Here is a 12,418-nt window from a genome sequence, read left to right as displayed (position 1 = left end):
GACAAACTGCACAAAAGCTGCCAAGCAACTTTCAGGTACTGAGGACTATCAATCTGAATTTTGGCCATTGAGGTGAAATACTTTGCACTGTCATTGAGTTGCCAGCAAAATGACTTTGTGTGTAAGTGGCATAGGGAAAGGGGACGGGATTTGATATAACGGCTTTCTGTGGTTAAAATGAAAGCAATTGACAGATTATATACAGATATGATAGAGACATTTAAATAAATATCTATGTGGCATAAATGCACAGGAGGCGAGTCTCTTTCAATTGAAAGGAAGCTCTGGAATGAGGGGCACAGGATGAAGGTGAAAGGGGACAGACTCAGAAGCAACCTGAGGAAATGCTTCTTCATGGGAAGGGTGGTGAATTCGTGGAACGGCCTCCCGGTGGGTGGAGAAGAAAACAGTATCTGAATTCAAGAGAGTTTGGGACAAGTACATAGGACCTCTAAAGGAGTGATACAGAGAACAGATGGCATGGACGGCCAGACTGGACAGGCCATATGGTCTTTATCTGCCCACATTTTTCTATGGGGCGATGGAGGGTTTAAGTGACTTGCCCAGAGTCACAAGGAGCTGCAGTGGGAACTGAAGCTGGTTCCCCAGGGCCTCAGGCTGCTGCACTAGCCACGAGGCTACTCCTTCACACTGTACAGATGCAAGGTGGTGTTTACATGGGCGGAGCATGGGGGGGCATGGGCAGTGCTGCCGTTTACAGACACAACTTATACCATCCGGTCACTTACATGTGTTTCTGCTGCATTTAGGCACCAGTAGCAAGGCCAGATCTATGGCTGGTGTACCTGCAGATACATAACTGCAGTGTATGCCAGTGTTGGGTTACAATAATATTTCTAGAACAAAATTTGAGCATCCAGATGCTATTATACAACAGGCTCTGAAAGCACAGTATTGTGGGCACCTGAAAAGAGGTCCCGTCCCCCCTTCCATCGTATCTGGCATACATCGTTAGCAGTGTGCACAGGAACAATGGGTATATGGGATAGGGTAGTTGATATTTTTTTGCTGTCACTTACTGGGTTATACTCATCATGATATTTTTCCTAAGTTGTTATTTATTCAGTCCCACGAAGCCCCGTAATTGGTGACTTCATACCTGAATGCCCTCCTGTTGGCCGGAGATCTTGATCTGCAGCATGAAGTCTCAGATGTGGACCGGTTCTGAGGGCAATGGTGCCCACTGGCCCTTGCAGACGGGCTTCTGTGTGGATACAGTTTGGGCTTACAGGGCAGTACACAGCACTCATCCTCTACAGGGGAACCACTGTCACTAACACTGTCCTCAAAGTTGGTGGCGTAGTCGGGGCTCTTGCAGACAGATGTGATCTCATCTTCCAGAGAGCCAAAGTGCTTGGTTAAGCTGGCTCGGATTTCATGATCTTTCAGTTGCTTGCCACCCTCCGTCAGCGATGCCTCGCTGTCTTTGTCCTTGCACCTGCCCATTCCCTGCTGCTCTCTGCTTCCCACCTGTTTTGGGGGCTCCCAGGACTTCAGTACCTTTCTCTGTAAAGAAGCCTCTGGTTTTCTAGCTAGACAGTAATCGTGGTCCCCAAAAGAACGAGAAAAAGGTCTTTTCAGGGTCTGCTGCTCTAAGCTTGCAACTTGCGTGACTCCCTGGCTCAGGTGGGCCAGCAGTTCAGTCCGCTCTGGGTGCTTCTTGGGTTGCTCCCTGGAGGCCCCCAAAACCTCATCTTCTTTGACTGAGGGACTGATGACAGCCTTATTCTTTTCTTGCTTGTGATTCATGTCTGGCTTGTACAGCTCCTCATCCGCCGGTTTGTAGGGTGGGGTGGTAGGCGGTGTGAGACCTATATCAGAAAAAAAGACAATCAAAGATTAAACCCAGCAAATAACAAGATGCAAAGATACGGAAAGCATTCTCAAAGCTATTTAGCTGCTCAAAAACAGCTGCTGACTGGTTAAATAGCATTTTGGCACGGAGTCGCAAATATTCAGTGCGAGATAACTGGTTATCTGCGCTGAATATTCAGGTCAGCGCTGAAAGGTTAGCCAGTTATCTCACGCGATAACTGACATCACTCAGCGCTAACCAGCAAATCAGACCACATAAATAGTAGGTCCCTATGTTTGCCTGCTATTAACTTAAGCGGCCAGCCAGTTAAGTTAGCACCAGTCAAAAAAAAAAACCCGGATATTCAATGCCGGTCACTGGTAACCGCCTGGCAGTGAACATCCGGGGTCAGCGCTGACCGCGACACTTATGCAGGCTGCCTCCCGCCAGCTCAATATCGGCCCGTCTGTGTTTAGAACTTGAGAAAAAAAGGGAAAAGCCTTGGGCAGCAGCTAAGAATTCTCTCAACAAAAGGACCAGCTCAAAAAATTGTCAGAGAATGTATCGGGTAGTGGAAAGAAGACCAGAACTGGATCCTACAGTCACTCAGGAGTGCCAACGATGGTGGAGAGTATGGTGGCATGAGAACAGCAGCGGGCACACTAGCTATTTCAGTGGCAGTGGCAGTGTTAAGCAGGGATTCCATAGCACTGTGTGGCAAGGCGGCTAGGGTTACCATATGGCTCCAGAAAAAGGAAGACACATTGATCCAGTCCGGGTTTTGCTTCCATTGAAAGCAATGGAAGTAAAACCCAGACTGGCTCAATCTGTCCTCCTTTTTCTGGAGCCACATGGTAACCCTATGACAAGGCCTCATGGGCATGCATGAAAGTGGAAAGGCCCTACACATCAAGAAATACAGGAAAAACTGTGCATTAAAGCGATGCACTGAAATAGCAGAAATGCACTTAAAGCTCTTGTCCTGCATGTGGAATTTCATACACAGTCTGTTTGCTGCCGTATAGAAGGAGGAGGGGCCAGGCTGACACCGACAAGCCTTACCTGCCGTCCCAGAAAGCTCCACAGTCAGGGTCTGCTCAAAACTCTTCTTTCCAAATGAAGGGTCACTGTAGGATATAAGCAAACAGTAGGTGCGGATGAGTTAATACAGAAGAAGCAAGTCAAGAGTTTAGAGTCTATCGACAACAGAGCAAGCTCACTGCAGAGACTGCTCATCTCCAGTGTTAGTCAATGGAAAGATGCCATCAGGACATTTCTGGATGAACAGGACAGGAACGTAGGACACCAGAATGCTTGTCACAGCCCCTACCCTACCTCAGCAGTCGGCAGAAGCGAAAAGAGCAGTAAGGGGGGAGTGCTCCTGAACAGGGCTTGCCCAGAGACAGAAACTGCTGGGTGCTGGGAAGTGTATGCTGTCTGACAGGGTCTCAGTGCAGGGCCCTTTTCACTGCAGCTTAGTAAAAAGGCCCCTAAACCATTTTAATGCAGCAGGTAAAAAGGCTGAAAAAAAGATTGCTCTTACCACATGGCCATGTGGGGAAGAGAACTTACTGCCACCCACTGAAGTAGCAGCCAGGGCTCCCCCGATAACCTGCAGGGTAACCCCCTTGTGGAAATATTTTTTTTACTTTTTCCGCCAGTGCCAAAAATGCTGTGCGCTGGTCTGGAAGGACAGCTTGTGCCCGCATCAGACCGGCAGTCGCTCCAGATTGGCGCATGGTAAGCCAGTGGTGGCCTTACCGCTGCTTAGTAAAAGGGCCCCTTAGTGAGAAAGGACGCTGTTGGGGTAGGTAAAATGGAATCATCTAATGCTTATTGAGGAAATGCTGCAGCCACGAGCTTATGCAAGTTCGGGATCCAGCAAGAAATCCTCACGATCCGCCTCAGGAGAAGCGCCCCCCTCCCCCGCTTCAATCTGTGCACGTGCTGCTGGAGCGCAGAAGAAAAGGAAGGGTCCTTTTACAAAGCTGTGGTAAGTACTAACGCGTACTCAGTGGCGTTCCTAGGGTGGCTGACACCCGGAGCGGATCACCGATGCGCCCCCCCCCCCCCGGGTGCAGCGCCCCCCACCCTCGGCGAAAGGACCCCCCCCCAGGGGCATTTTTACCTGCGGGGGGGGGGGGGGGGGGTGCCGCGCGCCTGTTGGCTTTGCTTGTTCCATGCTCCTTCTGCCCCGGAACAGGAAGTAACCTGTTCCAGGGCAGAGGGAGCATGGAACGAGCGGAGCCAACAGGCGCGCGGCACCCCCGCCCAGCGGCGTGCACCCGGGGCGGACTTCCCCCACCACCACCCCCTTGGTACACCACTGCGCGTACTTACTGTAGCCGAAAGGTGTTACCGCCGGGCGTGCTCAGGCATCCTTCGATGCACGCTTCCCATGCACTACAAAATAGATGTTACTTGTAGCACTGGAGGTGGGTTGGGGCAGAGAAGTGGCGTGGTCTGTGCTAATTGGTTAGCACAATTATATTGCCGAGTTCTAACTGATGAGCGTGTGAGTGCCTACCGCCCACAAAAGAGGTGGTGGTGGGGATTCCCTAATGGCCCGTGTAGCCATTAATTCAAAAAATAGAAAAGCAGCCATTTTACCCAAGCGGTAAAAGTGGGCTTAGCGCAGGGAATGACCCGCGTAAGGGTGCGCTACGGCCATTTTTTTTACTGCAGTTTAGCGAAAGACCCCTAAGAGTGGAACAGGAGGTTCAAACAGAAGCTCAAATATTGCCCTAAAGCAGGGTGTCACTGATACATGAAGGTGAAAGGGACAAAGGAAACAAGCTAAAGAGAGGTCAGGAAGTGAGGGAGGGGGGGTGGGCCAGGGTCCTATTAAAGCCAACTGGGATGAAGGGTTTAGTGCAGGGGACACTTGTCCATTGGGAGCTGACCCGAGACCTCCTACTCATTCCACAAAAGCCACCGACTGCAGATATAACCCTGTCCCTCAGACCCTTGTTTTATATGTGGGGAAACTGAATTACGCTTCATCTGTGACTCAGAGTTTGCGTTGCGCAGATTGATTTGGAAGTTACTGGTTCCAGCACTAGCAGCACAGATGAGCACACGGAAACGGCAAGCTTGACTGATCCTGCTCAGCTCCCCTAAGACTCAGCAGAGTCCAAATTTGGACAGAAAAAAAGCAAAGGGAAGAGGAAACAAAGAGGCAACTACCTCTTATTACACAAGAGGGCAGCCCTTAAATATCAGCTCTATAATATCACCGCGTCTCCAGTTTTAATCATACAGCTTGTTAACTGCCATAAATGTGTCAAACTATTGTTAAGGATAATTAACCGGTATTTAAGGGCCGTCCTGTCATTTCTTTTGTGAAAAACATACAGCTAAACACGAAAAAAACCTCAGAGCTGATAGTGGTGATGGTCGGGGGGGGGGGGGGGGGGGGGGGGAAGTGGGTGAATAGTCAGTCATCTTATGCATATAAATTGGACTGCTGAATATATTAGGAAATCATATTGTAGTCAAGGTAGGACTGCTATCCGTAAGGTAAATTTATCCCAATATCACGTAAATATCGTTACTACAGGCCTGATACCGAATGAATTTATGCTCCCAACTGAGAGTTCTGCTCCTAAAGAGGCCTCTTAGAAATTTACTAGGATCAAATTCCTAAATTTGTACTCGAAATTTCAATAAATCCCTAAATTTTGTAGACTAAAAAGGGTGGGGAAAAAAGTTAGGAGCTTAACACTTATTTTCAGCCCTAGCTTCATAAATCAAGCTCATAAATCTAGGGCCTACATTCATAACAACAACTTTTAAACCCCTAAATTAAGATGATGTAGGAGATCTGCTTTTTTTTTTTTGCAAACTGGGCCCAATGTCACTAAAATTTAAGGCCCCTGCAACACTCTGAGGGGCATAATGGAACAGAAACGCCTATCTCCATGGGCGTTTATCTCCGAGAACGGGTCCGTGAAGGGGCGGGGCGGATCGTATTTTTTAAAAGAAAAAGACGCCCATGTTTTATTCGTCAAGGTGTGAGCTGGGCGTTTTTGCTTTTCAGCGATAATGGAATATGAAATCGCCCAGCTCAAAAACGAATAAATCCAAGGCATTTGTTCGTGGGAGGGGCCAGGATTCATAGTGCACTGGTCCCCCTCACATGCCAGGACACCAACCGGGCACCCTAGGGGGCACTTTTACAAAAACCAAATAAAAGGTAAAAGAGCTCCCAGGTGCATAGCACCCTTCCCTTGGGTGTTGAGCCCCCCAAATCCCCCTCAAAACCCACTGCCCACAAGTCTACATCATTACTATAGCCCTAAGAGGTGAAGGGGGGCACCTACATGTGGGTACAGTGGGTTTGGGGGGGTTGGACGACTAGTAGCATTAAGCAGCACAATTGTAACAGGTAGGGGGGGGGGATGGGCCTGGGTCCACCTGCCTGACGTCCACTGCACCCCCTAACAACTGCTCCAGGGACCTGCATACTGCTGCTTGGGAGGAGGGTATGACATTTGAGGGTGAAAGTAAAAAGTTGTGAAACATCATTTGTTGTGGTGGGAGGGGGTTAGTGACCACTGGGGGAGTCAGGGGAGGTCATCCCCGACTCCCTCTGGGGGTCATCTGGTCATTTAGGGCACTTTTGGGGGCCTTATTCGTCAAAAAACAGGGTCCAGGAAAAGTGTCCTAAATTCTAGCTCAAAGCTGTTCCATTATCGGCGAAGGGCGCCCATCTCTGTTCGCCCGATAACCACGCCCCAGTTCCGCCTTCGACACGCCTTCGATACGCCCCCGTCAACTTTGTCCGCATCCGCGACGGAGTGCAGTTGAAAGCGTCCAAAGTTCGGCTTTCGATTATACCGCTTTATTTGTTTTTGTGAGAAGAACGCCCATCTCCCGATTTAGGTCGGAACTTGGGCGTTATTCTCGTTCGATTATAAGCTGGTCTGTCTCCTCATATAGGACTTATTTTACACGGCCATGCTTGTGATTCCCACACGGCAAATGAGAGGAATATGACAGGAACTGAATGGGCTTCCTCTCATTTGCCAGGTAGGAATTGCTAGTGCGGCTTTGTAAAAGAAGCTAATAATATACTGGAAAATTAAGTCAACTCATACCATGACTTATCTCTTTGGAAGCTGGATCACAGCCTGTCATATAAAAAAAAATAACATTCACTGATCCCTGGTTTGTTTGGGTTTTTTTCAAATGGTCTTTTCAACGTTCCCCTTACAGAAATGTAGAGGGCATGTTCTTAGCAAGGCTACAAAGCGAATCTCCGTATCGCAGGTGGGACCTGTGCTGACTGCTATAAAGCCAGTGCTACAGCCTCATATGAAATCACTCATAATGGAACCAGAACCAGCCAGAAGCAATAATTGAGCAACCCTATGCAGGCCACAGGCCACTACAAAACTACCACACTTACCTCTGTGATAAGGCCAGAGAGAGACATCGTGGTTTATCTGAAAGAAAAGCACAGAAAATTACATGAGACAATATACTACAAGCCGTCTTCAGCAGCTTCCACATACCCGATTCTTAAACGAAGTGTGAATTTCAATCTTTATTTATTAAAACATGGCAGTGCACTAGGACTAGACATGTGAAGGCCTAGTACGTATTGGCAGGCTTGGGCCCCCTGTGGCCTAGGGGCTCAGGGCAATTGAGCTGGTTGAACCCCCCCCCCCCCCCCCCCCCCAACTCCGGCTCTGTGATGTACCGACATTATTTTTCCAATCAAAGAAATACCACACTGACAGTGGCGTAGCTATGCAGGGCCACGGGGGTCTGGACCCCCTCAAATTCACTCTGGGTCCCTGGTTTGGCTGGCAGGGGTCACCAACCCCACCAGCTGAAGCCTTTGTCCAGCACTGGTCTCCCTGCTCTCTCTTCCCCTGATATCTGGCACGCTCATTTTAATGAAACTGAGCATGCGCATGTGCCCAATTTCATTAAAACAAGCATGTTGGACGTCAGGGGAAATGAGAGCAGGGCAGACAACGCAGCGGCGCCGGAGACCAGCGCTAGACAAAGGCTTCAGCTGGCATGGGTTGTGGACCCCCGCCAGCCAAGGTATGTGCAGCGGCGACAGTGGGTGAGGAGCAGCAGACCAAAATGTGTCCCCTCACCTTGGGCTCTGGCCCCCTCCTACCTCAAGGTTTGGATACACCTCTGCATACTGGGAGCCCAAGGTATAAGGTCCAGTAAGAGCAGGAGCACCAGCCAACCTATGAAAGAAACTGTTTATGCTTATTTTACTACTGTTATGCTGTTAACAAAACTGTAAGTTTTATATTAAACTGTACCTGCTGTAAACGCCTTGGGTGAATCTCTTCATAAAGGTGGTTAATAAATCCCAATAAATAAAATAATATAAGTATTCCACACTTGATAGATCACCTCTCTGTAATTACAGTCAAAGCGGTTTACATATACTATTTTTTCAGGTACTTTTCTGTCCCAAATGGGCTCATAATCTAAAGTTATTTGTACCTGGGGCAATGGAGGGTTAAGTGACTGCCCAGAGTCACAAGGAGCTGCAAAAATAAATATATAACATACCTTTAGTTGTAAAATTTAAATTTTAATGAAATGCAGCCCTAATTACAATAAAACAGTAGGTATTAAAGCAGCCCAGAAACACTCTGCAGCACTAGCCTAGTGCAACAACGCTACACAGCAGATGCACATGGTCACCACTCCAAGCTCACTTTAGATCTTCAAACACCAACACAATATTGAGGCATCCGAGCATGAAGAGGATCAGCTAATACCTTCTAAAGCTAAGGAACGCACAAAAAAACTATCTAGTAACAGATTAATGCCATTAAAGCTGTGGGAATGTAATGCCAGAGTATGAGGTCAAATCTAGTAATACAACTCAGTTGAAGATGTTGTGGAGGACACTCCATTAATATGGGGATCACCACTTCCTTCACCAGGGAAGGAGCAATTAAGGGAGTCATCTGAGTACTTTCAGGTGATCCAGATTGGTCATGGTCAGAGACAGGATGCTGGGCCATCGGTTTAACGCAGCAAGACACTACTTATGTTGATCAGATAGAGAAGGAGCATAAAATTAACTCTTCATATTGCCACACTGGCACAGTCTAATGTCCAAAGCAGCGACCTCCTGGCACAAACTGTGCTTTCAGGTCCCATACCAGGACTTCAGGCCAAGTTCCAGGTAACACTTTACACTGGGCGTGATTTTCAGGATCTCTAGTCTGTGACTTTATGAATTCAGGGGCAGTTCTATCACTGGGCACCCAGATTCCATTACAGAAATACTAGTGCAACGCGGCATCAGCATGCCTAACATTCACATGCCCGCAGTTACACTTTGCATAACTGCGGGCAGGGACAAGCATAACACAGTCTTCTGTACACATGTAACGGAGCCCCACCCATGCATATATGCACCCTTCTTATTACTCACTAGGTTGCACGAGAGCACTTAGGTGCCCTACTGATACTTTCACGGGCAAGTGTACCCTTACACACGTTAGTGACGTTCTAGACCTTTATGTGCACAAGGGATGTATACAGGTAGGTGCCCAGATTACAGAATCGCCTTTTTCGTGGATAAGTTACCTCCAACACACACATGAGTGCTGGAAAACTACCCTATGCTCTCCAGAACAAGTGTAAGCAGCTTTGCTGGCACTCTGTCAAAGTCACAGATGAGTTGCAATGTATTAAATCAAAGAGCTCAACAAATGAACTATAAGGACAGTAACAGAACTCACCGAGGCTCACTCAATAGTAAGAGAGAAACATAAGTGATGAGGCTGCAGGTGAGGGTCTAAAGACAACCCTCTTTACCCCCTGCTTTTGCTCCCATCCCTGCCATTACTCCTGCCATCTGAAGAGACACTAAGGGTGGCCCAACCCAAAGAGTGAGATTTACCGCCCCTATGAGTGGGACTGAAGGCCAGTGAGGGAGATGTTTCCAGTGGTGTTTCAGAGGAATAAACGCATGCTTCCCACCCAAGCCATTCCTTCTCTGTGGCCCTCCTTCAGCAACCTCTCTCCCCCCTCCCCCAACTCAATCACCTAATATCACCCAATACAATCCCTTAGCAAAATGCAAAGACAGGGACCACCTCCATCAGCAGAAGTGATGTATTAAGGTAAAGGTAGATTTCTGTAAAAGCAGCTACCAGTGTTTCTATAAACAAGTTTTTTAATCATGTGGCGCACCTTACCTGGATGACGGAGCTGGCTGCAAAGCCGGTCTTCTCCATTCTCAGCTCCACTTCCCATTAAAGGATGCTGGGATTCGGTGGAAGTGCCACCCACTTCCACCCTTGTCACCTGTTCTTCCTTGTCAAAGACGACAGCTGCCTCCAGGCTCAACATGGGCTTAGCTATAGTGACCTCCCCCTCATCCTCCGATTCAAAATCTTCTGTGGGTTTCTCATCTCTAAAAAAGAACCACTTGCTCAGCTCTGGGTTCAATCTCTTGGAACGCCGGACGGCATAAAGCCCTCTCTCCAGTTTCTGTGGCACCCTCAGCGATTTGCTTTCAGAAGCAGCTGTTGCAGTGTGCTGTTTCACATTGTGGCTTTGTACTTGAACTCCAGGAGAAGGTCTGAGGCATTGCTTTGGGGTGATTACCTCCAGCTGCGTCTTGCCTCTGATTTTAGAAAGTCCAGGGGCGTCAGCCTCCTGAGTCAGTACACGAGGAGTCTTGCTGTTCTGAGCACAAGGCAATGAGGAGTAGGTTGGCTGCACCAGTCTATACGGTTTGCTCACATCACAAGGGACGTCCTTAACCAGAAGCTCCTTCAGGATGGAAAGTTCCAATGATGTGCTCTGTTTCATGCAGCTGGCTGATGTAGCAGTTGGAGCAGTGGGTTTCCCATCAAGTTTAGCTCTCTTTTGAAAGTTGGTACAATGCTGATGTTTGACGTCTGACTCCTGAAGAAGCAGTTTTCTCTGAGGAAGGCAGTAGGTGTGCATGTATTGAATGAGTGCCACCATCGCTTCCATTTCTTTGTCACAGGTGAACTGTGGGCTGGTGGGCAGACTGTCCTGGGATAAGGAGTCACCGGAGACAGTCTCCACTGGACTCTGAACTTCTTCCTCAGATCCACTGTCCTCTCCCTTGGGGCTCTTATACTGAGGGACGTTGTCCGGGCCGTCTCCTGCTGGGGCACCTGCTTTGGTTTGAGGGCTGTGCTTAGCTGAAATCAGGTGTTTGTGTAACTCACTACAGATCCTGGTTTGGCCATGGAAGAAACCAGACTTTCTCTCCCTGTGGTTCTCCACCTTTAAACAGGAAAAAGCAAACCAGTTAACTACTGTACAATTCAACCACTGGAGCCAAAGGAGCATCACCTGAAGAACTGAAGGTCTGTAACAGTTCATGTTGCAAGCAGAGAGTGGACACACTCAGGGTAGTCAGATGTGCTGAAACCCAACTTTCAACTTGGAGAACATGAACGATCACACCACAGCTAAGCGAGGGACTACAAGTAAAATCAGTTCCCTTCACCTAAAGCACCACAGGTATCTCATAGGTATCTCATAGAAGCCAGACACACCTTGAGGAATCAAAGTGCTATTGTGAAATAGAAACATGTCACATTTTATCTTGTATATCTGGAGCAATTTCTCTTTGTCTTTCATCTGTGTATGTACCAATACTCTGTACTAGAACATTCTTTACCAGAGTTTTGTATTCATAATTCTTGGTGGGTTTTTAACCTGCCAGCAATGTACCAAAGAGCTCTTTTTAAAATTCTTTTAAAGACTTTTCTTTTCCTAGTCAAAATCTTTCATACCAGTCCATGAGGGTTTCAGGGGACTGTATTTATTTATTTATTACATTTGTATCCCACATTTTCCCACCTATTTGTAGGCTCAATGTGGCTTACATAGTACCGGAGAGGCCTTTGCAGGCTCCGATGTGAACAAATACAGGGTGATGTTGTGGTAAGATCAAGTTCATGTGGCACAGCCACATTAGGGAATCGGAGAACGGAAGAGTTGTGTTATGACCATTACGTGCTTTAGTTTGGTTGTGTTGCAAAGAATAGGCATTTAAGTTGGATCGGTAGGGTATGCCTTTTTAAACAGGTTGGTTTTTAGTGATTTCCGGAAGCTTAGGTGTATGTAGGGTTGGGTCAGCCCAGAATACACCCAAAGGGGATTTAGTTACAAGGTGCTTCAGGACTTGAAATATATTACATCCAGCTTTCCCACCATCCTCGCTTTACCCCTTGTCATTTCCCTGCGACTGCTCTGACCAGAAGTACCTTAATGCAAGCATGTTGGGATCGGGATTTGGGACCACCATGGCGCCAGGCGCTCACATCCTTGTGCACCTCAAAGCTCTGAGCCACATGGGCTGGAGAAAGAAGCAACTTCTTTAACTGTGGAAACAAAGAGTGAAGTGAAATGTCAGGCTTCACACAATGTACAGAAGAAAAACATGTCTATACTGAACTGGTAGAAGAGCAGATGCTGTTCTCACATGACTTGAGCCTACAGCAGCTCTTCTTTGTGGCCGGCATTCAAAAGAAATTTGGCCGGCTAACTTGGAAAGTAGCTAGATTTCTCAGACTGAAAATAAATGTAGATATGCAGTTTCACTAGGTTTAGCTGCTCAGA

The 12,418-nt window shown here is 47.8% G+C and overlaps 1 protein-coding gene across 1 annotated transcript in view; it reads right to left on the bottom strand.

Moving 5' to 3' along the window:
• Positions 1 to 12,418, bottom strand: part of PPARGC1B (PPARG coactivator 1 beta) — a 120,908-nt gene that overhangs the window by 12,453 nt on the left and 96,037 nt on the right. The window contains exons 4-8 of the mRNA XM_030212054.1: positions 12,064 to 12,180; positions 10,009 to 11,074; positions 7,227 to 7,263; positions 2,879 to 2,943; positions 1,121 to 1,832 (exon numbers count right to left, since the gene is read on the bottom strand). Of these exons, the coding sequence (XP_030067914.1) occupies positions 1,121 to 1,832; positions 2,879 to 2,943; positions 7,227 to 7,263; positions 10,009 to 11,074; positions 12,064 to 12,180 (1,997 nt within the window). The remainder of the gene's footprint in view (positions 1 to 1,120; positions 1,833 to 2,878; positions 2,944 to 7,226; positions 7,264 to 10,008; positions 11,075 to 12,063; positions 12,181 to 12,418) is intronic.

The sequence above is a fragment of the Microcaecilia unicolor genome, chromosome 8, assembly GCF_901765095.1.
Source record: "Microcaecilia unicolor chromosome 8, aMicUni1.1, whole genome shotgun sequence".
Taxonomy (NCBI): Eukaryota; Metazoa; Chordata; class Amphibia; order Gymnophiona; family Siphonopidae; genus Microcaecilia; species Microcaecilia unicolor.
The sequence above is the reverse complement of the archived record's forward strand: the minus strand, read 5'-3'. Positions and strand labels throughout refer to the sequence as shown.